General features: G+C 52.2%; 1 protein-coding gene across 2 annotated transcripts in view; it reads right to left on the bottom strand.

Moving 5' to 3' along the window:
• Window positions 1-2,399: 2,399 nt before the first annotated feature.
• SAMD4A (sterile alpha motif domain containing 4A) overlaps window positions 2,400-25,981 on the bottom strand; it is a gene marked incomplete at its 3' end in the record, with an annotated part of 105,046 nt that continues 81,464 nt past the window's right edge. Inside the window, exons 3-12 of one of the 2 annotated variants that reach the window (XM_080345878.1) lie at window positions 24,539-24,802; window positions 18,226-18,335; window positions 17,517-17,603; window positions 14,396-14,690; window positions 12,096-12,181; window positions 10,117-10,235; window positions 7,527-7,728; window positions 7,114-7,240; window positions 4,406-4,489; window positions 2,400-2,428 (exon numbers count right to left, since the gene is read on the bottom strand). In XM_080345878.1, the coding sequence (XP_080202004.1) occupies window positions 2,400-2,428; window positions 4,406-4,489; window positions 7,114-7,240; window positions 7,527-7,728; window positions 10,117-10,235; window positions 12,096-12,181; window positions 14,396-14,690; window positions 17,517-17,603; window positions 18,226-18,335; window positions 24,539-24,802 (1,403 nt within the window). The remainder of the gene's footprint in view (window positions 2,429-4,405; window positions 4,490-7,113; window positions 7,241-7,526; window positions 7,729-10,116; window positions 10,236-12,095; window positions 12,182-14,395; window positions 14,691-17,516; window positions 17,604-18,225; window positions 18,336-24,538; window positions 24,803-25,981) is intronic. The other variant, XM_080345879.1, reaches the window with a different exon arrangement.

A 25,981-nucleotide genomic window follows, 5' to 3' on the forward strand; every position in this document is an offset into this window, starting at 1 on the left:
GGACGGTTCGGGGGAACAGCACCAGTAAAAGGTCCCCGGCGGGTGCTGGGGGGACAGCGGGGGGACAGGGGACAGTGGGTGGGGGGATGCTGCCCACCCCAGGCCAAGGTGCCACGTCCCTCGCCACGACGCGCCCGTGGTACAAAAACACGTGGGGGGTGAATGGGTGAATAGGAAAAAGAAAGGCACTGCCGCTTTATTACTAAAGATTTGACTTCACAGCCTCACTCGTGCAACTGTGGTTTGTTTTCTTTGTTTTGTTTTTTTTTGTTTCTTTTTATAAATATTTTTTTTTCTATTTTTTTGTTTAAATTCTTAGGCTGGAGCTCTGCCGCCTGCACTCAGCACAGGCACCCAGAGCCAGGCAGAACGCAACCAAAGCCACTTGATTATGTTACTTAAAAAAACCCCCACGAAACGGCAAACACAACTAAGTCATCATTAACCTATACACTGTCCATGGAAAATAAGCTTTTTGTGGTTTTTTTTAACAAAAGGAAAAAAAAACCCCAACAACATTTGAATTATTTGGTGGTTGTTAATAACAGACATTATCATGGTCACCAGCCATAGCAAGTTAATAGGAAATCTATCCAAAATAACATCTCTCAGCAATCGGATAATCTCTGTTTCTATAGTCGGCGAGGGAATCAATAGTAATTCAGCTCCCTAAATATATTTGCTACGGCTGTTGTGTTCACACCTCAGTTTCGGACACCCTGGGGTGCTCAGGGGGGTGACACAGGTGTCCCCCCCAAGTCCCCGCTTCACCTTCACCTCCTCGCACCTTGTCAAACCTCCCTCGCTTTCGGGTTTTCCCTTCTCCGCTCCCCCCTCTGCACATCTCCCCATCCCCTGCCTGCCAGAGAACAGGACACCAAGGAACAGCAAACAGAAAACACCGCGTTTGGCACTTCTTTTGTTAAAAAGCGAAAAATAAAAGAACCTAAAAGCGCTGCACTGCAAATGGATTCACACATCTCCCATCCCCGCCGGTTCCCCGGCGCCCCCAGCCCCGCTCCGGTCCGTCCCAGCCCATAGGCACACACCGTGTTTTGGGAGTATCGCCGCTCTCACCTATCACCTCCCTTTAGTTAATTAATGTTATTACGTTAGCACCGGGCCCAGCGGAGCAGAGGGATTGGACTGGATGATGTTTCGAGGTCCCTTCCAATCCCTGACACTGTGATTCTGTGTGGTTCTGTGAGCATCGCTGCGGGTGCGACGCCTTTCCAGCCCCAGTGTTGCTTTGAGCCCAGGCTTGAGCAGCGCCGCGTCGGATTTACCTGCTTAATGCCCTCGAACCAAATTTAGCTCCCTGTTATAAAAAGCAGCGACAGGCGAGGAGCAGCCGAGCCGCTGCCAACTACATCTCCTCCTCGGCGTATGTTTAATACTGAGAAAATGACGCCGTGAAGCTGCGTTTTGCTGCCCTTTAGGGCTTGTTTTTTATTTTTTAAAAAATGTTATTTGGCTAAATAAATCTGCACGCTGACTCCCAAACCTCCTTCATCCCTTCTCGGTCACCGCAGGGCTGGAAAAGTCCCTCATTGCTGGGTTTGGGCAGGCGGGGGGGAGATGTGTAAAGCCACGCATGCAGCATCTTCCCGGTACCCACGCAGGCAAGACAAGAGACACAGAAACTCACCCAACGTCCCCCCGCTTTGCCGACATCCCCCGGGACCCCCCGCTGGGCGAGATGTCCCCCCCATCCCTCAACCCCAACATGCATGGGGGCCGCAGGGATGGGGGGACCGACCCCCGCACCCGCAGGTGTCACCCCCAATCCGCTGCCCTGTCACAACGCTGCCTCAAACCTGCGGATGCTCTTGGCTAAACTGAAAGGAAATTTGGGGGTTATTTTATTTTATTTTATTTTAAATGTGGGCTCGCAACACAGCGAAACTCAAAGGATGGGACCCCTGGCCCCGAAGGCTCCGGTGGGACAGGCAAATCCCCCAAAGGGGTTTGTTTTTTTTGGTCACACGCACCCATATGATATTTGATATTAATTTGTATCCTTGTCCAGAAACAGGGTTTGCCCACGGCGCTCCGGTGAACCCCCATTGTCAGCACTCTCCTGCCGCATCCCCCACACCCTCCCCATGCGTTTGCATCATCATCATCATCATCATCATCACTGATATTTTTGTTTGCCCCAACCCCCCCTTAGCATGGATGTAATAAATGACAACACAAATTCCAAAGTCTAATGATATGTTCACAAGGACAATCTACACATTCACGAAATTAAAACAGGAGAGAGAGAGAGAGAGAGAAAGAGGAAAGAGAGGAGAAAGGATGCAAAGCGCTCGCTGAGGCTCCCGGAAGCCCCGACCTCGCCGCTGGACCCGCAGCAGTTGTTGTTCTCCCGGCCAGCGTCCCCGCCGCGACGCCTTCTAGATCGTGGAGGTTCGGTCGACACCATCTGCAAGGGGAAAAAGAGGATTAGGAACAGACCCTGGTGAGCGGCCGGTACCCCCCAGTTTGGGAGAATGGACCCCCAGAGCATCCCCAAGTCACGGTTCTTGCGGTGAGGTGGCACCACGGGGCCGTCCCCCTCCCGCCACCTCCCCGACGGTGTGCAGAAGGGTTTTGGGGTGTCAGTTCTCTGTTGGTGTCTTTGTGCCACTGTCTGTCCCCACGGCAGCCCCCCAGAGTCCCTGTCCCAACACCACTCCACGTCCCTGTCCCAGGAGCTGGGGGCGTTTCTGGGCAGCCTGGACTCGCTGCAAGGTGGGTGCGAGTCTGGGACTCCCCCACAGTGGGACAAGTTCAGGACCCACTGCCCAGGTGAGGTGATGGAGCTGGTGCTGGGGGGGACCTCGCCCCCCAGCAAACCCAGCCCTGCAACGCCCGCGCTGCACAAGATGCAAAATTATCCTCCAACTGAGGATGATAATGGCAGGAAAAAAAGCCCCCAGGGGTTGTTTCTGCCCCCCAAGCGCCCCTGTCCCCAATGTCCTGTGACAGCAGGGACACGTCCAGCCACAGCCCCCAGCCCAGGAGCGAGGGGTCCACGACCCATCCCAAAAACGCACCAATGACCCTGCTGCCAGCAGCCCCCCTTCCTTCACCCTCCCCAGCACCAGCAGCTCTTTTGGGGCCAGAAATCAACATCCCAAACGGCGTTTCCAACCCTCCAGCCCTTTATCAGCCCCGACCACCCCTAGTCCCCAACCCAAACCCCCATATCCAGGGTGGAGAGCGGCGGTGGGGGGGGCAGCCCCGAACAGAGCACCCCCTGTTACGCTACCCAGGGCATCACCACCACCACCTCCCTCCTTAAGACTAAAAACAAACAGGTTTGTTACGCCTTTTTTTTTTTTCTCCCCCGAAAGGTTTATTATTTTAAGAGCTATTTATAGCACGACCGGTTTGGAGAGGCTTGGGGTATGCGACCTGGAAAAAATAACTCGGAGGAACAGTACCCTGCGGAGGAACAAGACAGCTAAGCCTCGCTGGGCACACGCTGCAGAAACGCTTCGGGTGACACAAGTGTCCTTGTTTTCCCGGCCGGGGACGCTGCGGTGGCACTGCCAGGGCGCCGCTGCCGCTTGCAGTCCTTGCTCTGGTGTCCCTGTCCCCGGGGCAGGCTGTGGCATCGCTGCAGGGAGCTGCGCCGGTGCTGTGACCCGGCAGCACCATCCTCCCTGAAGGATCCCGTTCTCAGCTGTTCGGCGCAGTGCGGGGATTGCCGGGGGCGAGACCACAGCTGGTTTTTCGGGAGGTGATGCTGGAGGCCACACTCACTCCATCGCCAAGGGGTCATCGTCCGTGTTTTGGGGTCCAGCGCATGGGCAGCGAGTGCTTGCGGTGCTGGTGATTTTTGTCGTGCTCGCCTCTCCGTCTCGCTGCCGCTGCCTTTTCAAGCTTCCCTGCCTGTTTTTCTGCCTCATCCTCCCTCCCCGTGCCCGCTCACGCCGCCGGCACCCACGGCACAGCGCCCGGCACAGCGCCCAGCAGGCTTTTAGCCTTCGGCCTCGGGGCTCCCGCACCCCCCGTCAAACGGAGGACACTGGTGGCAGAAGGGTAAAAATCCTCCAAAGCCTGTGAACCCCCCGAGCGCTCCGGTGGCAAGGGCTTTATCAAGAAACTAGTAACAGATTAGCGAGCTAATACTAATTATTATTAGCAAGCTAACTAGTGGCGAATAAGCACGGACTCCACTAGTGCTGGGTGCTGTGTTGGGTTTCACCCCTCTGCCCCAGCTGCCTCACCGAGAGAAGCCAATGTCCCCGTCCAGCTTCCCTTGGGAGCATCGCCGGGAGCATCCCTGCATCCAGCCCCGCCGCCGTCCCGTCCCCTCACAGCCACAGCCTGTCCCAGCTTTTTGGGGGGGCGGGGGGCTCGGCGGAGGCGGCGTGGACGTGCTGGAAGAGCCCCAGGAGGAGGGAGTGCTCACCGCTGAGCGCGTGCTCCGTCATGCTCAGGCACAGGGACTCCAGCCTGTTGTTGATGTCAGGTTCTGTCACCGGCACCTGGAACTCTGCGGGGACAAAGGGACAAGAGACCTTGGTCAGGGGATCCTTCCTGCCTCCTGCATCCCCAGCCTGTGGGTGCATGTGGGGTAGGAAACCACCCGAAAGATGCCCCAGGAGGGTCTGACCGCGTGGCCGGACTATGGCAAGTGCTTTGCTTCCCAAGGCAATCACCTCCGGCAAGGGACGCTTGCAAAAAATAGTCATCATACCCCTTTTCCTTATCGCTAAGTCTGTGGAGAGTCAATGTGGAAGGTGGATGAAAATGAGGGGTCCATGTTAGAGATGCTGCGGGGGAGCTGGGGTGAGAGCGGGACCCTGTGGGAAACTGCAGCGGGTCTGTGGAATCCTTGACAGAAAATATGGGAGTAGAGATCAGCCTTGAGATATTAAGATTTACCCTTGAGAAGGATGGGAGTAAAGGAGTATCTGGAGAGAGGAGAGATGTACCCGTGAGAGAGAAGGGGATAGAAGAATAACATGGATGATAGAAAAATTAGCCAATGAGATGTTAGTGCTGTAACTTGTAACCAATAGTGAAAAGACATATGAACTGGTAGAACTGTATAAAAATGCACTTCTAGCAATAAATGGCATCTATTACTTTCATCTTGAAAGAACTTGGTCCATGTCGTTTGTCCGTCTCAACCGCGACAGGACCCCCTGCCCTTGCACAGGCCCTGCAAAGATCCCCCATGTGTCTAAAATGCTGGAGCAGCCGCCGGGCGCAGCGGGGCCGGGAGCTGCCCGTGCAGGCAGCGCGCAGGCAGGGCGACGCTCGGACGGGGGATGGCAGCACAGACCGGCAGAGCGGCTGGATGGCTCTTCCCTGGCCGGTTTGGCCGCCGCTTGGTCGCCCGTATCCCTGCTGCCACGTCCCCGGGTAGGGGGTGAGCATAAAAAAAGGCAGAGCACTAAGTCTGGTTTGCTGCGATGCCCAGGACTGATTCTACAGCACCAAAACACCCTCCCCTTTGCAGCAAAAAGCTTTGCAAATACAGCTGCTGCCACTGATGGACAACATCTCCCGCTGGCCACCAGCTGCACAGGATGAGGTCCAGGAGGGCTGAGGTCCCCACAGCCCAAGGAGAAGTATTTTGGGAGCCCAACCCCACATTATTGCTTATTTTCCTCGCGACTTGGTCTGCATCTTCGTCTCCCTAATCCTCCGACGTTCTGATTCACCACAGGCTAACACGCAAAAAGAAACCTATTAATTCTCCTTCAGCGCCTGCAGAAATGTGCCCTTGTCCTGGTGTTTAATCAGTACTCAAGAACAGACACTGCTTTTGCTGTACAGGACATTTGCCACCTAAATTATGCAGCTAAAACACTGCAGGCTGGCGATGCAAGGGGAGCTGCCAAGCTGGAACCATGCTGGAAGCTTATGGATGAGGTTTAGTTTTCTAGGGGGGTGTAAATCCCTGTCCTGCGGTATAAATTGTTATGGTAAGTGAGTTGGTAAAAAAAAGCACATTTAAAGGCTAATGAAGAGAAGGCGCTGGCAACACCTTATTGCAGCCTTTCTGTACTTAAAAGGGGCTGATAAGAAAGATGGGGACAGACTTTTGAGCAGGGCCTGTTGCGATAGGACAAGGTGTGATGGTTTTAAACTAAAGGAGGGAGATTCAGGCTGGACATGAGGAAGAAATTGTTGTCCCTGAGGGTGGTGAGAGCCTGGCCCAGGTTGGCCAGAGAGGTGGTGGCTGAACCATCCCTGGAGACATCCCAGGCCAGGCTGGACGGGGCTCTGAGCAACCTGAGCTGGTGAAGATGTCCCTGCTCATGGCAGGGGGGGCAATGGGGGAGCTGGGAAGGTCCCTTCAACCCAAACCATCCTGTGATTCTATGAAGGGATACACAGAGAAAAAAACATGAATGTCCTCATGGGACAGATGCTCCAGGTTCAGGGTCAGGTTCAGCAGGAACTGCTCCAAATCAGAAAATGCTCCTATTTATGTGACCATATTTTTGCTTTTTTGGGAGGAAACACCGACATGGCAACATTTCCTTTCATGTGCGTTGTGAAATGAATTTCCCTCAAGTGCAAGAAGGCAGCCCCTCCGTGCCAGCAGCAGGAAAGGTGACAGAAGAGCTACTGCCTTCCCCACCTGACACGAAACCCACAAGCAAGCTAGAACGGTGTCGGCATTTTATATATAGGGCCAAGATGTTACATCACAGAATCACAGAATGGTTTGGATTGGAAGGGACCTCTGGAGATCATCCAGTCCAACCCCCCTGCTCACGCAGGGTCACAGAGCAGATCACACAGGTGGGTCCAGGCGGGTTTGAATGTCTCAGAGAAGGAGACTCCACACCCGCTCTGGGCAGCCTGGGCCAGGCTCTGGCACCTCAAAGTAAAGAAGTTTCTTCTCATATTTAAGTGGAACCTCCTATGTTCCAGTTTGAACCCACTGCCCCTTGTATTATCAGGTCAAAAATCCCTCCAGTGATGTCTCCGGTTCAATCATCCCAGTAACCCAAGCAGTGTCTCAGACACCCGGCTCAGGCTGTGACAGCCGCTGCTGCAAGCATGGCTAACAGGGTGCAGGAGTGCGGCTCCTTTCACACAGCCTCCTTTTGTCATACTGGGCTGCAGATAAGCGAAAATCCAATTTCTGCTTCCTACCTGGCTGCTGAAACATCAGCATGGTCTGCGGGGAGGTGTGGACCGGCAGCGAGCGCGTCCTTTGCACCGAGCTGTGGCTCCGGCTGGGCATGCTGTTGCTGCCCCCAGGGTTGGCAAACCAGAGGTTCTGCGGGAAGGAAACAAGAAAACACACAGGGATGTAAAACAGGCTTCCGTGCCGTGATATTATAATATCTTGGGCTCATCTCTCCCCTCTCCGCCTCCTGGTTTGCCCCCGTCCTGCCGGTCCCTTTTCCGCACCCAGATGCATGGATTAAATTCCTTTCACTTGCTTGACTTGAACTAAAGAATAAAACAAAAACAAAAGGGGAAGGGAGAAAAAAAAAAGGGAGAAAAAGCTAAGGAAGCTTATAGGGATGGAAAAGCTGGAGAGATGGTGAATGCCAACCAACCTGTCTGCCTTGCTTGAGGATGGCGGGGCTGGCGGCCGGGCTGCGCTGGGGGGTGCCCAGCAGCCCACTGGGACCCAGCAGCCCCAGCCGGGCCGTGGGGAGGTTGCGGGACGGGAGCTGGAACTGGCGGGGGTTTCGCCGTCCCAGTCCTGCCCCGGCTGATCCGGCTGTCGGTAAGGAGTTGGACTGGCCAAAGCCTCGGCTGCGGAGAGAGAAAACACCGAGGGTGAGACGGACTGATGGTCACCACCCCAATGGCACGTATTGACGCTCGCCACCCCTAGTTGCACCAGGGGACGTTGAGGTTGGATCTTGGGAACAATTTCTTCCCCAAAGAAGGGGCTGTCGGGCATTGGAACAGGCTGCCCAGGGCAGTGCTGGAGTCACCATCCCTGGAGGGGCTGAAGACACGCAGAGATGAGGTTCTCAGGGACACGGGTTAGTGCCAGGGGTGGGTTAATGGTTGGACTCGATGATCTTGAGGGTCTCTTCCAACCAGATGATTCTGTAATTCGATGATTCTATGTCCCAGACCCCAAGCCCGTGGGTTCCCCAGAAGCTCTGCTCCTGACCCAACCCTTCCAGCCCACTGCTGATGTCCCTCCATCCTACATGTGTGGTGGGAAGGAGGTTCGGGCACATCACAGCAACTCCTTCCGTTCTGCCGTTCTTCCCATCTACCAGTCACCTTCCTGCCCTTCTGCAGTTCTCAGATTCACATTATTTTTTAAAAAATGTATTTTACTCCTGCAAAATGGATCTGTTCTTAATGCAAACTAAAATAACAGAGGTAACTCCTGGGTGAGCTAGTGACATCTGATCTCTTGGGTGTTGACTTAAACTCATCATGCCTTTGAGCTGAACAAAAGAGATCTCTCCTGTGTGCGTTCTCTAGTGTCTGCTTAAGGTTCAGCTCGCGATGTTGGATTTTTTTTACTGAGGATGCTTGAAGGGTTGGACCTTCTTCCCTTGCAGAAGGTTCATTTGATGAACTTGGTCCTCTCTGAGATTTCTCAAGTTCGGTAAAACCAGGTTAAAATGACCTAACAAGTCCAAGATTCCCTAGAGAGGGGCTGAGCGAAAGGCACGTTCATGCTCTGCACCTGTTTCCATCTCAGCACCACAAACCTTCACCCACCTCCCTGTGCTCAGAGGAAAACCATCCAGACCTGAGACCGTGTGGCCACAAACGTCCTCAGTCACCCATCTCAGGACACAAAACCATCTTTCCTCCTCTTTGGGGATGGCCACACACGCTGCCATCCCTCCCCATGGGGATTTTTCCACTTAAAAGCAGAGGGTTTTAAGGGCACGAGCACTCTGCAAATCCACCGCTGCAGTTCCTTTTATGCTCCCTGTCCCCCCTGCCCTTCTCCAGCACTTCATCACCCTCCCAGACACTTCTGCTCATCTTCCTCCCAGCCTTCATCAATCCCGCTTGGGCGGGTGGCTGCAAACGTGCTTCAGACAACATTAACACACTGGGATCCCAAAACTGGATTAATTTATTAGGCAGAAGCATGACGGGGTTTCTTTAAACCTCGTCCAAAAAATGCTCTTGCCATTAAGTCCCCAAGAGAAAAGCAGAACCGGCCACGTGCTCCGTCCTCACCCGCAGTTTCCCAGGAGCAGAAGAAAATGCAAACCACCCAAAAGCAGCAGCGAAACCCGGGAGCATCCCGGGCGACCCCGGAAAGGGACTGGGATTGTTTCAGACCCGGATGAGCAGCCAAACTGCTGCTCCGGTGCTGGCCAGGAGCAAATGGGTCCATCAAAAACCTCTGCTCTTGTCTGTTCTGCTTCTGAACCTGCCATGAGCATTGAAACTGCTTGTTTTTCTCCATCCCAAAATATTTCATTTCACGGCACTGGGGAACACTGGCTCTGCATATGCTCCTTCTGAACTCACACCCCAGCTGTCCCAATGCTCCCAGTTACCTCTCAAGTCTCCCAGTTACCACCTAATGCTCCCAGTTACCACCAAACTGCTTTCTTTTTGAGAAGAAAAGAACTTGCACAAGGCTGCAATAGAACAGCCTTAGTGGAACAAAACCAAAGGCTGACGCTGTTGCTAAAAGCGAATCTAAAAATATCTCTTCTTGCCGTAACCCAAACGCTTTCTAGGATCACTCAAAACCCAGTGTTACTTCAGAAGTGACCAAACACGGTGTTCACAACACATCCCCCCAGGTTTTCTGACCACAGCCCTCCTGGCTCTGCACCCTCTGCAGGCTTCAGGCCTTATTTTTTTGCCAGTTGACAGCTTTTTGGTCAATCTCCAGTGCTGATGTAATTAGCAAAGGGCAGAGCTGGCTGCCCAGTGCTGGGGATACGCTGCACAGCTGGGAAGCGCTGGGTCCAGAGCCAGGGGAGACGCGGTGGGAATCGGTGGGGACAACTCTGACCACACACACAACGGCTGAGATTTCATGGCCAAAGCTTTTCCAACCATGATCCTGCCCAAAACACAGCTCTGACCCTGGCAGGATCCATCCCGCCCTGTTGGGAGACACTGGTCCCACTCAAGATGCTCTTGCCGGTTCCCCTCCAGCTGCTGCATCCATCCTTCCCCTCCCGAAATCCAATGTACCTCCTCTGCTGCCGATAGCCTGACAGCTCCAAGAGGGATTTCCGAGGGAAAGACCGAAAGAGTTTCTGCACCTGCTGTTTCCATGACAGCAGCCGCTTCTTCTGGATATCTGTAAACGCCTGCCCCAAAAAAAAAAGGAAACATGAATATTTTACTGGACGAAGCGAGCAGGGATGTGTATATGGGTGTGCATGTGAAGAGTAAGTCCAGAGGGAAACTCTGGTCTTGCTCAAGGATTTATTAATCCCAGGTGGATAAATTGCTCTGGCAGCGTCCCCTGTGTCCCAAGGCGATGGCCCAACTTTGTCCCCGAGGCTGCGACTCCCCTGGGCAGCCTCCCTGCTGCCCCTTGGAGCCCCAGTTCCCTGCTTGCTGTGGGGATGCGAGTGTAGCTCCCCGTGGGGTTCGATGGCTGGTCCCTGCTCTGTGGTGACACCTGTCACCCGGATGTGGCTCTAGCAAGCGCCACCAGGGTTGGAAAATGCTGGGATTTGGAAAGCAGAGCTGCTCCTCGGCATCCCATGTCCTGTCGCCCCTCCTGGCGCTGGGCAGAGCTCGGCTCTGTTCCTGGCATCCACAGTTTTCATGGGATGTCACCCGGGGTCACCCACCCAGGCTCCCAGTGAAGGTCACCCAAACAGGGGACAGATGTCTTCCCAGAACGCCCCAGACCTCCAGGGAGGCGGGGTGGGTTACGGGGACACCCACGTGCCCGCCACCGCTAACTTTAGACACCCTGTGTCTCTGTGTCACTGGTGGAGGGGAGGTCTCTGGAGGACAATCTGGAGGCTAATTAGTGCCTGACTTGATTGCTGTGAACCCCCTGCAGAGGGGACGTTCTTTCCTGATGCTGATTACACCGGAGCTGGTGCAGACGGTGGTCGGGGACACAGGCTGGGGTGACGTGGTGTCACCACGTCTGTCCCAGGCGCTCCTGCCAAACGAGCCCCCCCGCAGCTCTGTGTCCTCCTGGCTTCGCTCTCCAGCCCCGGGCATCTGCTCCCACCATCCTCGCTCCTCCCTTGGCTGGTATCCAGCTATTTCACCTCGGTTTGAGATCCCCTGTGCTCTGCACTGCAGAGACACACGGATCAAACCTTTGCACAAACAGCTCAGGAACCGGCTTCAGCTGCAAGGAAAGGGGCTGTGAGCGGCTCCTCTCCTCTCCTCTCCTCTCCTCTCCTCTCCTCTCCTCTCCTCTCCTCTCCTCTCCTCTCCTCTCCTCTCCTCTCCTCTCCTCTCCTCTCCTCTCCTCTCCTCTCCTCTCCTCTCCTCTCCTCTCCTCTCCCACACATCGTGCACCACATTCTGGGGTTTGCAGCCACCAGCCCTCTCTGGAGATTTCTCTGTGCTTTGACAGCGTATTTTTTAATAAACAAATAACTGAGAGACATGTAAAGCCTGCAGCTCCTGTGAGAGGGTGTGCAATCTCCTCCTGACCGCTGCCATATGGGCAGGCGATGAGAAGCAGCTTGTTCTTCCAGGTGCAGCCGGCACAGGCACAAAACGCTGTGGGACACCGGGGACGCCGGCCACCCCTCCTCGTCACTGGCCAGGAGCCCCGTGGCACAGCCTCGGCCATCCCGAACCATCACCGGGAGCTGAAACGGATGCCCCCGTCGCAAAAATCCCAGGACCACGTGCTGCAAACAGGAGGTCGCAATGCCAAGGGATCGCCGGCGCTGTCTGCACGTTCACCCCGGGACTTTTCCTGTCATCCAGCTGCTGACCAGACCATCACAAGCCAGATGAATTTCCCAGCTCCGGGTCTTGGCAGTTAAGCAAGCGCTAGGGAAAGCAACATTTCCATCCACCGCTTTGGAGCTACCGCCCGGTTCCAGCCCTGTTCTGTCGGAATTACTATTAATACCCCCAAAAAATATTTGTGTTAGAAACCAAAAGGTTGACATAAACAGACACTTTGGAAACAGTTTCTAAGTGATGAGAACAACAGTTTCAGATGATCCATCACGACTCACCTCATGGATTAGACATTTGTCTATGAGCTGTAAATAGGAACTTATATTCTCTTCATCGGGTCGGGAAACTAGAAGTTGTGTGCATACTGAAAAACAAAAGAAAGAGAAATGGGCACGGGGGCACTGGGTTGATGTCTGGGGGTCCAACAAAGGCCTTGGACATCCCATTTCCCTTCTCCCATGGGCAGTTCTTTTCATCAGTGAGAGAAAAACACCCTTCCCCAATTCCTGCTGTGCCGTCCTATATTTAGGGCCAGATTTTGTTCTCTGTTACACTGGTGTAAATCCAGAGAACATTGCTGGACTCACCAAAATTAGACCTGAGCAAATCAGGGGCATAGGATTATTCTCTTTTCCTAATTACAATACACCAAAGGCACCGCTGGCTCGAGCTCCTGCTCCTATGGCCAAAACCTGCTGCAAATGGATTCCCACCTTTTCTGATGGATTTTAACCTCTTTTGGAATCGGTGCCATAAAAGCAAGTGGAAATGATTTCACAAAGAAATTATTGTCTCCTGTCGTAACCCCTGGCCATGGATGCCTTGCGGTCCAGGACACCTCGTCCTGGCAAGGTTTGTGCTGTACGTACAGCTCTGTGCGTGATGGAGGCGTTTGTCATGGGCCGAATTCATCAGCGGGTTGGAAATGGGGCCAGAAACCCACGTTTGTCTGTGCATGCACTCCATTAGCTGGTGAGAAATTCTGCACCAACATTTTATATAGAAAACAACACATCTATTTTTTGCAAAAACAGGCTGAAATTGCGACAGGACTGATATCTCCCTCTACTCCACCCTGGTGAGGCCACATCTGGAGTTGTGTGTCCAGTTCTGGGCTCTCCAGTTTAAGAAGGACAAGGAACTACTGGAGAGAGTCCATGGGAGGGACACAAAGATGCTGAGGGGTCTGGAGCATCTTTGTGATGAGGAGACACTGAGAGAGCTGGGGCTGTTCAGCTGGAGAAGAGAAGCTGAGAGGGATCTGATCAATGGGATCAATATCTCAGGGTGGGTGTCAGAGGATGGACCAGACTCTGTTCAGTGGTGCCCAGCGCCAGGGTGAGGGGCAACGGGCACAGACTGAAACACAGGAGGCTCCATCTGAACATGAGCAGAAACTTGTTTGCTGGGAGGTGCCAGAGCCTGGCCCAGGCTGCCCAGAGCGGGTGTGGAGTCTCCTGCTCTGAGACATTCAAACCCGCCCGGACCCACCTGTGTGATCTGCTCTGTGACCCTGCGTGAGCAGGGGGGTTGGACTGGGGGATCTACAGAGGTCCCTTCAACCCCAATCACTCTGTGATTCTGTGATTCTTTGTGGCATCCCAATGAGTTTCTTTCTGCTCCTGGTCTCCTGTGCAAACCCTGCAGACAAGACTCCCCTCTTCACCAGGCAGATGTCCCTCCACGTGGCCAGTACCGACACCGTAAGTGCCACTGACAACTGTTGGGACACATCCAAGCTCACACAAATTTACTAGAAGAGCCCTGTATATGGCACAGGATGTTGGTCCCTACCTCACATCACTCCTGTGCACCTCCCAGCGTGTTAATCCTGATGCAAGGCTATGCACCCTGCACCAGGCATGGAATGGCACCTGAGCATTTTAAATGTCCTGTATCTAAACTGGGGCTTAAAAAGGGGCTTGGACCCAGGTGATTTGCACTCAGGATGGCTCATGTCCAGCCCATGCACCACTGCCACAGCAAGCTCGAGGGATGCTGCTGAAAACACCTGTGGACTGGCAGGATGTCCCCAGGGCTCTGAATGGGAAAAGAGAGGATGCTACCTGTCCCTAACCTGGGGCAAGGCAGCCTGTCCATCACTGCTTCTCCCCCAAAATCACTGCCCATCTCCCCACTCACACTCTGGGGAGATCTTACTGCAGCCTAAAAAAAGGGGTCTATGAGAAAGATGGGGACGGACTTTTTAGCAGGGCCTATTGTGATGGGACAAGGGGTGATGGTTTTAAACTAAAGGAGGGAGATTCAGGCTGGACATGAGGAAGAAATGGTTGGCCCTGAGGGTGGTGAGAGCCTGGCCCAGGTTGGCCAGAGAGGTGGTGGCTGAACCATCCCTGGAGACATCCCAGGCCAGGCTGGACGGGGCTCTGAGCAACCTGAGCTGGTGAAGATGTCCCTGCTCATGGCAGGGGGGGCACTGGGGGAGCTGGGAAGGTCCTTTCCAACCCAAACTGATCTATGATCTATGCCTGTGGCTTGCAGCACCTCCGGGAAGGGCACCGTGCCCTGAAGCAGCTGTCCCTAGCAGGGACATGAAGAAGAAGTGACAGTCGCTCACCTTTCCCCATCACTCTGGTGAACTGGCCGGGCAGGTCACCTTCGGGCAAAGGGGCCCCCCCCGATTCCCCCTCGCATCCTGGTAAATGGTGCTGCTGCATCCCCCCCGCGGCAGAGTCCTTGCAGTCGGAGCCTTGGCTGTCGGAGCCGATCAGGGAGGAGGGGTGATGCGAATCCGCGTCCCGGCTGTGCTCCTCCGTGCTGGAGTTTTGGGAAGAGTAGGCTTTGATGGGGGTGAGGATCATTTGGTGTAGTTCCTGCAGTGGGACGCGCAAGTTGCCACCTTCCAGAATGTCCTGTGGATTCAAGCGGAGAGAGTTTGTCTCTGCAGGGACAACAGGACATCACCTGCGAACCAGATTCCCCCCGAAAGTCCCCAGCAAAGCCGATGGCCTCACTCCTGCCCCAGGACCCCATGGGGCTCCATATTCAACACCCACGTTTCATTCACCAAGAGCACAAGGTTGAATCCAGAGCATGGAGCTGCTGCACGGACTGTGCCTCATTATCCATGGATGTCTTCAGACCTCAATCCCCAGAGATAATTTTGCCCCGTCAAGCACCGGGACCCAAAACCAGCAATAATGCAGCTTCATGATGAATCAGATGATCTTTTGAGGTCCCTTCCAATCCCTAACATTCTGTGATTCAGCATTTCCAAATTTGCACCAGGAAGATGGGAACCCCATGAGAGTGACTGAGCCTGCCCAGACCAGGGGTATCTTGTTCCTTCCCCAGCAATCCCATAATTGTGATATTTCAGCCCTATTTATTTTCAGTTCTGTGTTTTAATATGGGCTTGTGTCCAGCTCCCAGCACTGCCTTCAAGCTTGGCTCTCCATTAACTGCCCTGCCCCAAAGAGCCTGTGACAGTATCCTTATCCCCTGCCACCACCGACTGAAAGCCCAGGACCACACTGGGATGCAGGAACACATCCTGCAGCAGCAAAGTGGGGACATGCCCGTCCACACTGGGACAGACTGGAAGGGTGGATGCAGAGGGGAAAGGAGAGGAGCAGAGCAGGTTGTGGTCGGACGCAGAATGGGAGACCATGAAGCTGCAGGTGAACTTATAGAATCATAGAACCATTTTGGTTGGACGTTCATGGAGTCCAACCGTAACCCACCCCTGGCACTACCCCATGTCCCTCAGAACCTCATTTATGTGCCTGTTCAACCCCTCCAGGGATGGTGACTCCACCTGTTCTAATGCCCGACAGCCCTTTGGGGAAGAAATCGTTCCAAATATCCCATCTAAACTTCCCCTGGTGCAACGTGAGGCCATTTCCTCTTGCTCTATCACTGATATCCTTATATATATAGACATACATCTATAAAACACATCCATATAGCAAAAATATTCAGAGGTCCACCCGGGAGGGAGAGGATTTGGGTACAGCCCCAGCCTCGCTCTTCGTTATGAGTGCAGATCATCCCCTTCCACGGTCAGATCCTTCTCATACATTGAAAATCTGATGGCAAATAGTTGCATTTTGTTCTTAATGCAGCCTGGACCAGAACAGCTCATCGCAGGCTCCTGCAGGTCTGACTCATGGGATGCTGCTTGGGAAGGGGCAGATTTGGGGTGAGTCTTGGCTGCGCCAAGGGGAGAGACACAAAGTGGGTGCACAGGCTGTGAGCGAGCCAGCCAAAGCCCTGACATGTGGCTCAGCCTAATTCCTGCTGCACCCCCCAGCTCGTTCTTGGATGTCTTAGCTGCACTTCTCTCAAAGACCTGGCATCAGTCTGCTGGGCACTATTTTCGGGGAAAAAAATCCTGCCCTGCTAACCAACAGAGAGGGGTGGAGCAGCTCTTTCCAAGAAAGCAGCGATGTTTGAACAGCCAGACACTGCCCCAAAAAAATCAAGTCCTACATATGCTCTTGTTTAGCAAATGAAAAAAAAAAATTGGATGGGAAGCCCGGAAAAAGCAGAAACGTCTCCTCCCAAGTAAAGCAGCTCACGGGCAGCTCTGAGCCCCAGCAAAGCAGGACGTGGTCCCACAGCCCAAATTCAACCCACCAGTGCTCAAAAGCAGCCCCTGCCACCTCTCTCCCTTATTTTACGGTGTGCGTGGCTGGTTGTGTCAGCTGAGCTGGGCTTAAGCTCCCGCACCACCCCAGTCAATCAATACCATATTTCAAAACCCCGGCGGAGAAGCGGGGGAAGAAGCCGAGCAATCGCCTGGAAAACACATTGCCGAGGCCAGCTCAATCCAGTGGGTTGTCTCTTGGATTTAATAGTTATTATTAATATACGGAGGTAAATATGGCTTTATTAGCTCCTGCCTTGCTCCGAGTACAATCCCATGTTATAAATAAATAGTGAAGCAGTGAGGTAACGAAAACACCAATAAATAGCAACACACCACATGAGTATTTAAAAGCCCCTAGTGGGAGGCTCTACAAGTTGCTGTTTGAAGACAGTGCAATTAAATATAATATAATATTGCGATAATAAATAGCGAGAGGTTGGGTGAGCTGCTCCCAGCCAGCCTGTGGTGCTGCTGCTTCTCTGACAGCCATTTCTGCAGAGTTTAAGCTTTTGTTGAAGGGACAAAGAAGTTTCTATTTGTTCTCCTTGGAAATTCAAGTTGTTATTCAGACACTGCCATGGGTATTTGGCTTTTTATTCAGGGACAGATTGCCCAGATGATGCTCCGGAAAAGCACAATGGCCCTTGACCTGACAGACACCAGGATATCCCATTTATTTCGGGATATCTCCAGTAGCAGAGCGGACCACAGTGGCTGCTGTGGCTGGAGCTGATCCTGCACCTTGGTTCAGAGGATGGGGAACCACCTTCCTACTGGTGTCGCTGGGCTGGTGCCCTCCAGCACCCCAAGTTCAGGTGGTCCTGAGCACCATGGAGCTGGCCAGGACTTGTCCCAGTGCCTCAGGGTTTAACCAGCTGCCTGAGTGCCGGAGATGGATTAGGACCAAATACAGCCCCAAATACAATCTGCATCTGGTACAGACGTGCTTGACACACCATTCAGACATGGCAAAGCCAACAACAGATTTCTCTGCAAAAGATCCCAACAACATGTGTAACCGAAGAGTTCTTCACCCCAGAATTAATTCCTGGTTTCTTGAAACACAAAAGTGGTTGCTATTACTTACCCTTTCTAAAGATTTGAGTAGGTTTTGTCTCTCTTTTAGCTTTTGGATACTGATGACTATTTTGTGTCTTGCGCCTTTGGTAACGTTCTGCAAAGAAGAAAAACAGCACAAAACCTGGCGTTAACATTTCCACAGGACAGCTGGCTCAGCCCAAATCCTCCCTACATGAGCAGTGCTGATATAAATTAATCAAATATCTGAGTGCAGGGATTAGAAGGGGGTACGAAAAGCCACTTAGAGACTTGCCGAAGATAACCTGTCCCTCCCTGACACATCTCAAACAGTGAAAGCAAATGTGCTGAGCAGGCCTCTTCACCCTGCGGATAATGCAGAGATAAACGTGGAAGCAGGGACTTTTTCAAAGGTCAACAAGGCACTTGGCCACCAACTCCCCCCAACTTTAAAGCAGTTGGGACCTGCAGCCTCTGAAACTCCTGAACTTAATCCCAGCTGGAGAAAAACCCAAGCGCAGCTCCCAGTGATGGGACTTTGATGCTGAGACTCCAGTAAGAAATCCGGGACAAGGCCTTTTTCAGGTACAATGTGTTTTTTTTTCACTTCCCAAGACCCAATTTTCCTTTCTCTGTTTCCCAACCACCTGCAGGCAAAACACCTTCCACCTGAAGACCTAGAAAGAGGTGTCGGAGGTGTCTCATCTACCAAAAGTTGGGACTGCAGCTGATCCCTTTATGACCGATGAGGGACATACTTGTGCCTCGAGCTGGCATTCGGTGAGGGCCATCATCTCCTCGTACGTCATCTGCGAGAAGAGGGCAGCATACTTGTGCAGCCGGAGGCTCTTCAGCCAAGCTGGGACATCTGCAGCACAAAGGTAAGGAGATGAAAGCTCCTGTTTAGTTCATGACACCGCTTAACCACACGCGAGAACATCCACGGCAACACAAGGAGTTGATTAGGTGCCATCCACCACCCCACCATTGCTTCAGACACCTTGCTGAACTTCACAGACCCTTTGGAGGACATAGTCCTATGGATAGGGGTGGTAGGAGGAACTAGCCCTTGGATGAGGACACATCCTCAGAGGTTGGGTGCAGCTGCGACACCATGAATTAACCCAGGAAGCCTCTCTGATCCAACCTCTATTGCTCAAACCAGCGTTAGACCAAAGATAAAACCATTCCAGCTTGTCCCAGCGCTTGCTGCAGCCAGGACAAAGGGTCCCACCAACCTTGGTGGATACAGACCTAGCAAGGGGGACTTAACAAAACAACATAAAGGGTTGGCCAAAAACCAGGTTGGCCACCTTGAGACAAACATGCATGTGTAGACAGTGCAAACTCATGACACCACACAGGGAGTCGGCGTCACCCCAAAGCACAGGCAAGCTCCTCACCGCCCTTTTCTGAAGCTAACCGTGGGGTTCAGCATGGCAGGAGCAAATGGCCGTTTTGTAGACAGCGGACACTGATTTATGGCACAAAGGAAGATGGTAAGTGCTGAAAATTTAAGTGGATGCTTAAAGAGAAATAAAAAGGTTTGGGTTTTTTTTTTGTGCCATCAACAATGGTCCCACAGGCCTCAAAATGCACCAGCTGAAATGACTTCTTCCTCCCCAGTCATTATCTGCAGTGTGGTACCTCTTGTGTTCAGCTGGATGGGCACCCCAAAATACTTTAATCCTCCTGACACGAATGTGGTTTCACAGGGAGGAAGCTGGGAGGGGGATCCTTCCTCTGCAACACGCAAAACACCACCAGATCCCATGATGGGCTGTCCCCACATGGAGAAGGCAATGGGATATGAGCCTCTCCAGCCTGCTCAGAGTTTTGCAGGTTTGTGGGCCCACGGTGACACCCCACAAGGGAGGCTGGGGTCCCTGTGGATATCTGTGCAGCAGCACACCACTGTACACATGATGATGCTTTTGTTTTGCATCCTAAAGGCTTCACACGCTGTGCCAAATCAGGACCTGGTTTATTTAGCACCTACAAGCCAACAATAGCTCTGCCTCAGGCTACCCAGCTCATGCGCTCTGCTCTCAGCAACACCATTGTCCATTAGTCCTTGTCCCCTTCCCCATCAACGAGACACCCCAGAGACCTCTCTCAACCCACGTTGGGTGTACTAACAGTGAAAAACCAGCATTTCAGCCCCAAACCCCACACCCAGAATGGAGAGAGCAGGTGAAGGTTCAGGAAATGTCTCTTTTGGGGCTAAATAGAAATTAACTACAACACTTCCCCTCTCTTTGATCCTTCTCAAGTCCATACAAAGGGGTACGTGTCGAGTGGCTGGTGGACCACAGGTCCCATGGCAGGAGAGCCTGAGGGGAATGATGGGTGGCTGGCAGCAAGGTTACCCTGATGGGGTTCCAATGTCCAACGTACCCACCAAGGAGGTGGGAGGAATATGGGCTTCCATCATTTTTGGGAGGGATTTTCAAACACCCTGTGCTTCTGCTGCTGGGCTGGGGCTGCTGTGGGTGCTGGTGCTCTGCTCACCATCCCCAAGGCCACCACGAGGACAACCTTCACAGTCACGTCCAATAAATTTCACTAATGTAGCCAACCTCAGAGGTTTTCTAGGCTGCTCTGACCACAAAGTGTGAGGCCAGACTTGCTTTGGAAAGGGTTGGGATGATGTGAGGAGGATGGTCCCACTGCTGGGACACCCCATGGTAAAGGTCATCTCTGCCCATGAAGCCCCACACTGCTGAGTGCCAGATGCAAGACAAGGATCGTCACTCACCTCTTCCCAAACCTCAGCGCTGGAGGGGAAAGGGCAAGATGGACCATTGGTTTGGTCCCCTAAGGCAATTCTTACATGAGCCAGAAGTCTCCTGCTGCCTGGGCTGGCCCCAAATCCCATCACATCCGAGCAGAGGTGCTGCAAATAGCCCCAAAATGCTGCTTTTTGCTCACACCCTCTGTCCTCTGACACAGGTCAGGATTCGTCTTGCAGGGAAAGCTCCTCAAGTGCTGCACAAAAAGTCATCAACCCCACACCAAACATAAAGGCAAAGCAGTTACCGAGCACAGACAGGCTGAACTTCGCTGTTTTCCCAAAGTCCCGACACGCAACAGCCTAAACAGTCCTAAAACCAGAGGTCTCTTAAATCAATCTGCTTAAAAAAACCTAAAAGCTATTAGCAGAAAACCCATTAAAAGCTATTAGCAAAAAGCCGTCTGTCCCCAGCGCAGGTGGGGAGTGCGGGGACTGGCGGACTCAAATCTCAGTTTCATTCTAACACAAAACCACATCGTTTTAGCGACGACACATTAAAAGTCGACCTGATCCCACGTCCCCTGGGGACATCTGCCTTTGGTGCTCATCCGTGCCGACGGCAAAGCCACAGGGATACTTTCAGAAGAGAGATGCAACTTCACCTAGACAATAAACGCTTCAGAAAACCCATCTCCAATCTTTGCAGAGAGGCAGAGCGTTGGAGCATCCCTTCTTCGCCTTTGCATCAGCCTCGCTGGACCACCTCCTGATTTTGGGAGCTACGATGGGGAAGATGTAACCAGGAGGTGTGAAGTCATCTCAGGTGATTTCATGGTCATGAGAAAGTCAAACTTCCTAACACTCCCCATGGAGCAGTGAGTCACCCACCCACGGAGCTATTCGTTAATCACCGAGAGCTAATTGCAAAGTCACGGCACGGCTGTCACAAACACTGCGTCTGATGTGAGCAGCAACGCAAGGACTTCCACGCTGCTCACATACACTGTCCCCTGTAGGCATTAAATGCTGGGGATCGGCCGGTACATGTATATCTGGGTGCTGGCAGGGAAATGTAGAAGAAATATAGAAGGAAAACAATCTACCCTGATATATATATATATATTTATTGTGGGAAACTGCAGCGGGTCTGTGGAATCCTTGACAGAAAATATGGGAGTAGAGATCAGCCTTGAAGATATTAAGATTTACCCTTGAGAAGGATGGGAGTAAAGGAGTATCCAGAGGTATGGAGCTGTATCCGTGAGAGAGAAGGGGATAGGAGAATAACATGGATGATAGCAAAATTAACCAATGAGATGTTAGTGCTGTAACTTGTAACCAATAGTGAAAAGACACATGAACTGGTAGAATTGTATAAAAATGCACTTGTAGCAATAAATGGCACCTTATTACTTCAATCTTGAAGGAACTTGGTCCATGTCATTTGTCCATCTCAACCACGACAATATATATATATGTACAGGACAATGTATACACAGGACATCTCCAGAAGTGCCTGCATGGCACACCATGCTAAGCCATGGACATACTCACAATTGAACCCTCCAGCCCTACCCAAAGCCCCCTCCTGGTGTGCCCCGAGCTGTGCTCTGGGAAGGGACAGACGGACGGACGCAGTCTGCAGGGAACAAAGCGTCTACATCTTCCTCCGGAGATACCAGGAGCTGGGAAAAAGCTAAAAGGCACTTTTCCTTCAGCATGAAGACAGATGGAAAGGAGAGAAAAAGGTGACATTAGGGGAGATGAACTGCGAAGCCACATCGGATGGGGGTCTGTTGTGGGTCTGGTTGCCCCACCACCCTCCTGGATGTTCTGGAGGGTATTAAAGAAGGACCAAGCTGACCAGAGATGCGGGTGACACGAAGCCACAAGAGCCTGCAGGGACTCGGGAAGATGTGGCTGCAATTCAGAGAAGGGACTTGGCAAAGCGAGCAACCAGTCTGGATGAAATAAGATGCAACCGAATAAATATGCACAAAGTTGTGTGCGTTTCTGTAGGAACAAGAAACGGCACGAACTAAGGGCAGGGAACGGGCAGTACTTTTTTTTTTGCAGGAAAGCTGTGGGGATACAAGGGGTCGCACACAGCCTGCCGTGGTGTGTTATTTGAGGACGATGAGTTACACAGCCACAGGAACACTGTACAGAAAGCAAGTCTCAACTCTGCTCCTAAGTCCAACACACCTTCAATAAAATAAGGACTTTCTGGAAAAAACCTGGCGGAGAGAAGCAAGAATAACCCCAAGTTTAGAAATAAACATCTGGGAAGATGCTGGATTGGTTCGGTCTGAAGAAAATACAGTGGAGGGGGGAGGACACGACCGTTGTAGACACCAGAGGCTGTAGACATCTGTTGCACACACCCACAAGAGCGGGACTCAGCAATGGAAGGAATCAGGTTTAGAACCATAGAACAGTTTATGGTTTGGGTGGGAAGGGACCTTCCCAGCTCCCCCAGTGCCACCCCTGCCATGAGCAGGGACATCTTCACCAGCTCAGGTTGCTCAGAGCCCCATCCAGCCTGGCCTGGGATGTCTCCAGGGATGGTTCAGCCACCACCTCTCTGGCCAACCTGGGCCGGGCTCTCACCACCCTCAGGGCCAACAATTTCTTCCTGGTGTCCAGCCTGAATCTCCCTCCTTTAGTTTAAACCCATCACCCCTTGTCCTATCACAACAGGCCCCGTTAAAAAGTCTGTCCCCATCTTTCATATCGGCCCCTTTTAAGCACAGAAAGGCTGCAATAAGGTCTCCACGGAGCTTCTGTTCTCCAGCTGAACACCCCAACTCTCTTGGCCTGTCCTCCCAGCAGAGCTGTTCCAGCCTTGGATCATTTCTGTGACTCTCTCAGGTTTAGATATTTGCAAACCTTCCCTCAGAGAAAGAGGATGCTCGGGAGGGAAGGCCCAAGGAAGGGCGGCCACGTCCCGCAGGCGGGCTGCATGCAGCAGCAACGAGCTGTCTTAATAGGTGGAGTTAATTTAATTGATTATTGGTCATGGACAGCCTAGGCAATAGCACTTTCGGGGTCTGCAGATTTAGCTGTGCAGATCCATTGCCTTGCACGGGAAAGTTTATATCCAGGCAGGTCCTGGAGCTGCAGCTGTGGATCACAGGGAGCCAAGCTCCCAATGGTCTCCATCAGCAAAAACCTGGAGAAATGTTGTGTTAAACAGACCCCTCTGCATCACTTGCTCCCAAAAAGGGTCTCCCTTGTCTGACAGACTGCAGGATCCATCCCCAGGCACAGAAAGCCTTGAGGAGCTTATAGGCTGAGAAGCAAAGCCCGGCTCAGAAAACTCTCCCATTGCATCTACAGCCCATTGCCCCCAGCCCAGAACAAGGTCCAGCCTGGGAGGGGGCTGAGCTCTGAGCATCCACCTCATGGGGAACCGCCCAGGGGGTTTTCATGCATTTATTTCATGCACATCAAAGTCATACAGTGCCAAGCCAAAGGCAGTTCTGCATTACAGAGATTTATACATTATCTAGGTTTGTCTGTAATTAGAATAAAATCAGACCTTGTGACTATTTAAAAAAATATTGTTGTTTCCTTATTCTGATACATCATCAGTCTTTACACAATAGAGTTACTTTGCATTAATGAAAATTGCAGTTGATTAACTCAGTCTCTGATAGCTACGGGTTCATTTTCAGTCATTTTGTGTGTTCACAGGAATATACAGTCTGTGTTTGCCCAGTTTTTATCTATTTATATTGCTACAGCCTGAAGTTTGTTCTCCATCTTTGACTGCAGCAACAGGGTTTCCTTTCTGTCTTATTTACTAACAGGATCATGTATCTTTATTGTCAAAATATCTGTGAGGTGTAGGTGTAATGGAAAAAAACTGAAATATACAGGATAAACTCCCTGCAAACAAGCATCCGAAGCCAAAACTTGACAGGTACCAAACACTGCAATGGTAAATCACACACAGCTTGCTAAACTTACGCTAAGCTATTTTTCAGCGTAATGACAAAGAAAAGAGAACCACACGTAGCCAAAAGCCACAAGCTGTGGAAAAAATCCAGCTTTTTGGAAAGCTGGCAGCTTGCAGGATTTTGGGACAAAACCAGCCCACCGGCACCCAACTGTAAGACACCAGGACCAGCAGCTACTTAAAAGAAAATCCAACTTATTGCCCTAAACCTAAATTCCTAAGCCAGGAAGAAACAACAAAAGGCCCCGTTTGGTTACAAGGATTCTCACCCAAAACCACCAACCAAGCCCCGCGCTGCCGGGAAAACGGCTTTTCCCCTCCTGCCTCTGGGTGCTGGGTTGGGGACGGGGGGGAAGGCGTCTGGAATTTCACTCACCTTTCATCCCACTCCCTTCCTCCTGGAATGTGTTACGAGCAGAAGGCTGATCTTCTAAATGTTCACTCCCACCACTTCCCGAAGAGGCTACACTGCTTTGTGGAGACAGGGGGGCATGATCGGAAGGGATGCACTGGGGTCCTCTAGCTCGTAAGTCCTCATGAGACATCCATCCATGTCCTAGAGGTTGGTTTGGCACATTCATGGGTGGGGTAAGGGACACAGAGCGTTTCAAAGGGCTGTGGTGTGTCTGGCCTGAGAGAACTGGAAAAAAAACAAAAAAATAAAAATCAAATCAAAGAGGTTATTCCCCACACCCTCGCGGCCCGGGATGCAGCTGAGTCCCCCGAAAAATAAACAAAAATTGAATGAAATTGTAAGATGCGTGGTGGCTGGCCAAGGTGCTTTGCTGGTGGCTTCGTGGTGGCCACAGCTACCTGAACCCTACCCTGAGCGCTCTGCTTCGCCTCTCAGGAAGCAAAGGGGATGGAACACCTGCAAGGAGATGGGGTTGCATGAGCTGTGTCAAGGTGCTTAAGGAAAGACGTAGCGTGGATTGGATATCTAGGGAAAAAAAAGAGCAGCTCTGGAAGTTTTCCCCATGTGGAGTCACATCCTGACAGCAAACCCGAGCCTGGGACTGTACTGGGTGCACGGCTGCTCCCTCTCGCCATCCCTGGAGCAGGGATGCTATTGCAGCTGTAATGGGAATTTTGAAGTGACTATATGAAACTTGCCCCATGAAAATAATACAGAGCTGTTATCTTTCTTGGAAAGGCATAAAAATCCCCCAGGTGGGAATGTCCTCACACAGACCCAGGGGAAGTTTCTCTGTCTCTCCCTTTGGGTTTAGGATTTGACTTATGCCCTCAAGCACGAGCATTTACACATCTGCCTAATGTCAATGCAGAGGTATTTATCATCCATAGGAATGCCTAAGCCTGGTTGAGTCCCACCAAGAGCACAGAATCATAGAAACATTTTGGTTGGAAAAGACCCTCAAGATCATCAAGTCCAACCATTAACCCAACCGTGGCACCAACCTCATCTCTGTTCAACCCTCCAGGGATGGTGACTCCAGCACTGCCCTGGGCAGCCTGTTCCAATGCCCGACAGCCCTTTGGGGAAGAAATTGTTCCCAATATCCAATCTGAACTTCCCCTGGTGCAACTTGAGGCTGTTTCCTCTTGTCCTGTCACTTGTTACTTGGGAGAAGAGATCAACACCCTCCATGTTCCAACCTCCTTTCAGGCAGTTGTAGAGAGCAAGGAGGTCTCCCCTCAGCCTAAGATCTCAGCTGAGCTTAACTGAGCTGAGCTGTCACCAGCAAGAAGAGCATCCCAGCTCAGTCACCCATCGCGTGCCCTTCCAAGCGCTTGCCTTTTAACCCTCTACAAAAACAAACACCCAAAGCAATGGAGAAAAGATACTCATGACAAAGAG

This window comes from Nesoenas mayeri (assembly GCF_963082525.1).
Source record: "Nesoenas mayeri genome assembly, chromosome: 5".
Taxonomy (NCBI): domain Eukaryota; kingdom Metazoa; phylum Chordata; class Aves; order Columbiformes; family Columbidae; genus Nesoenas; species Nesoenas mayeri.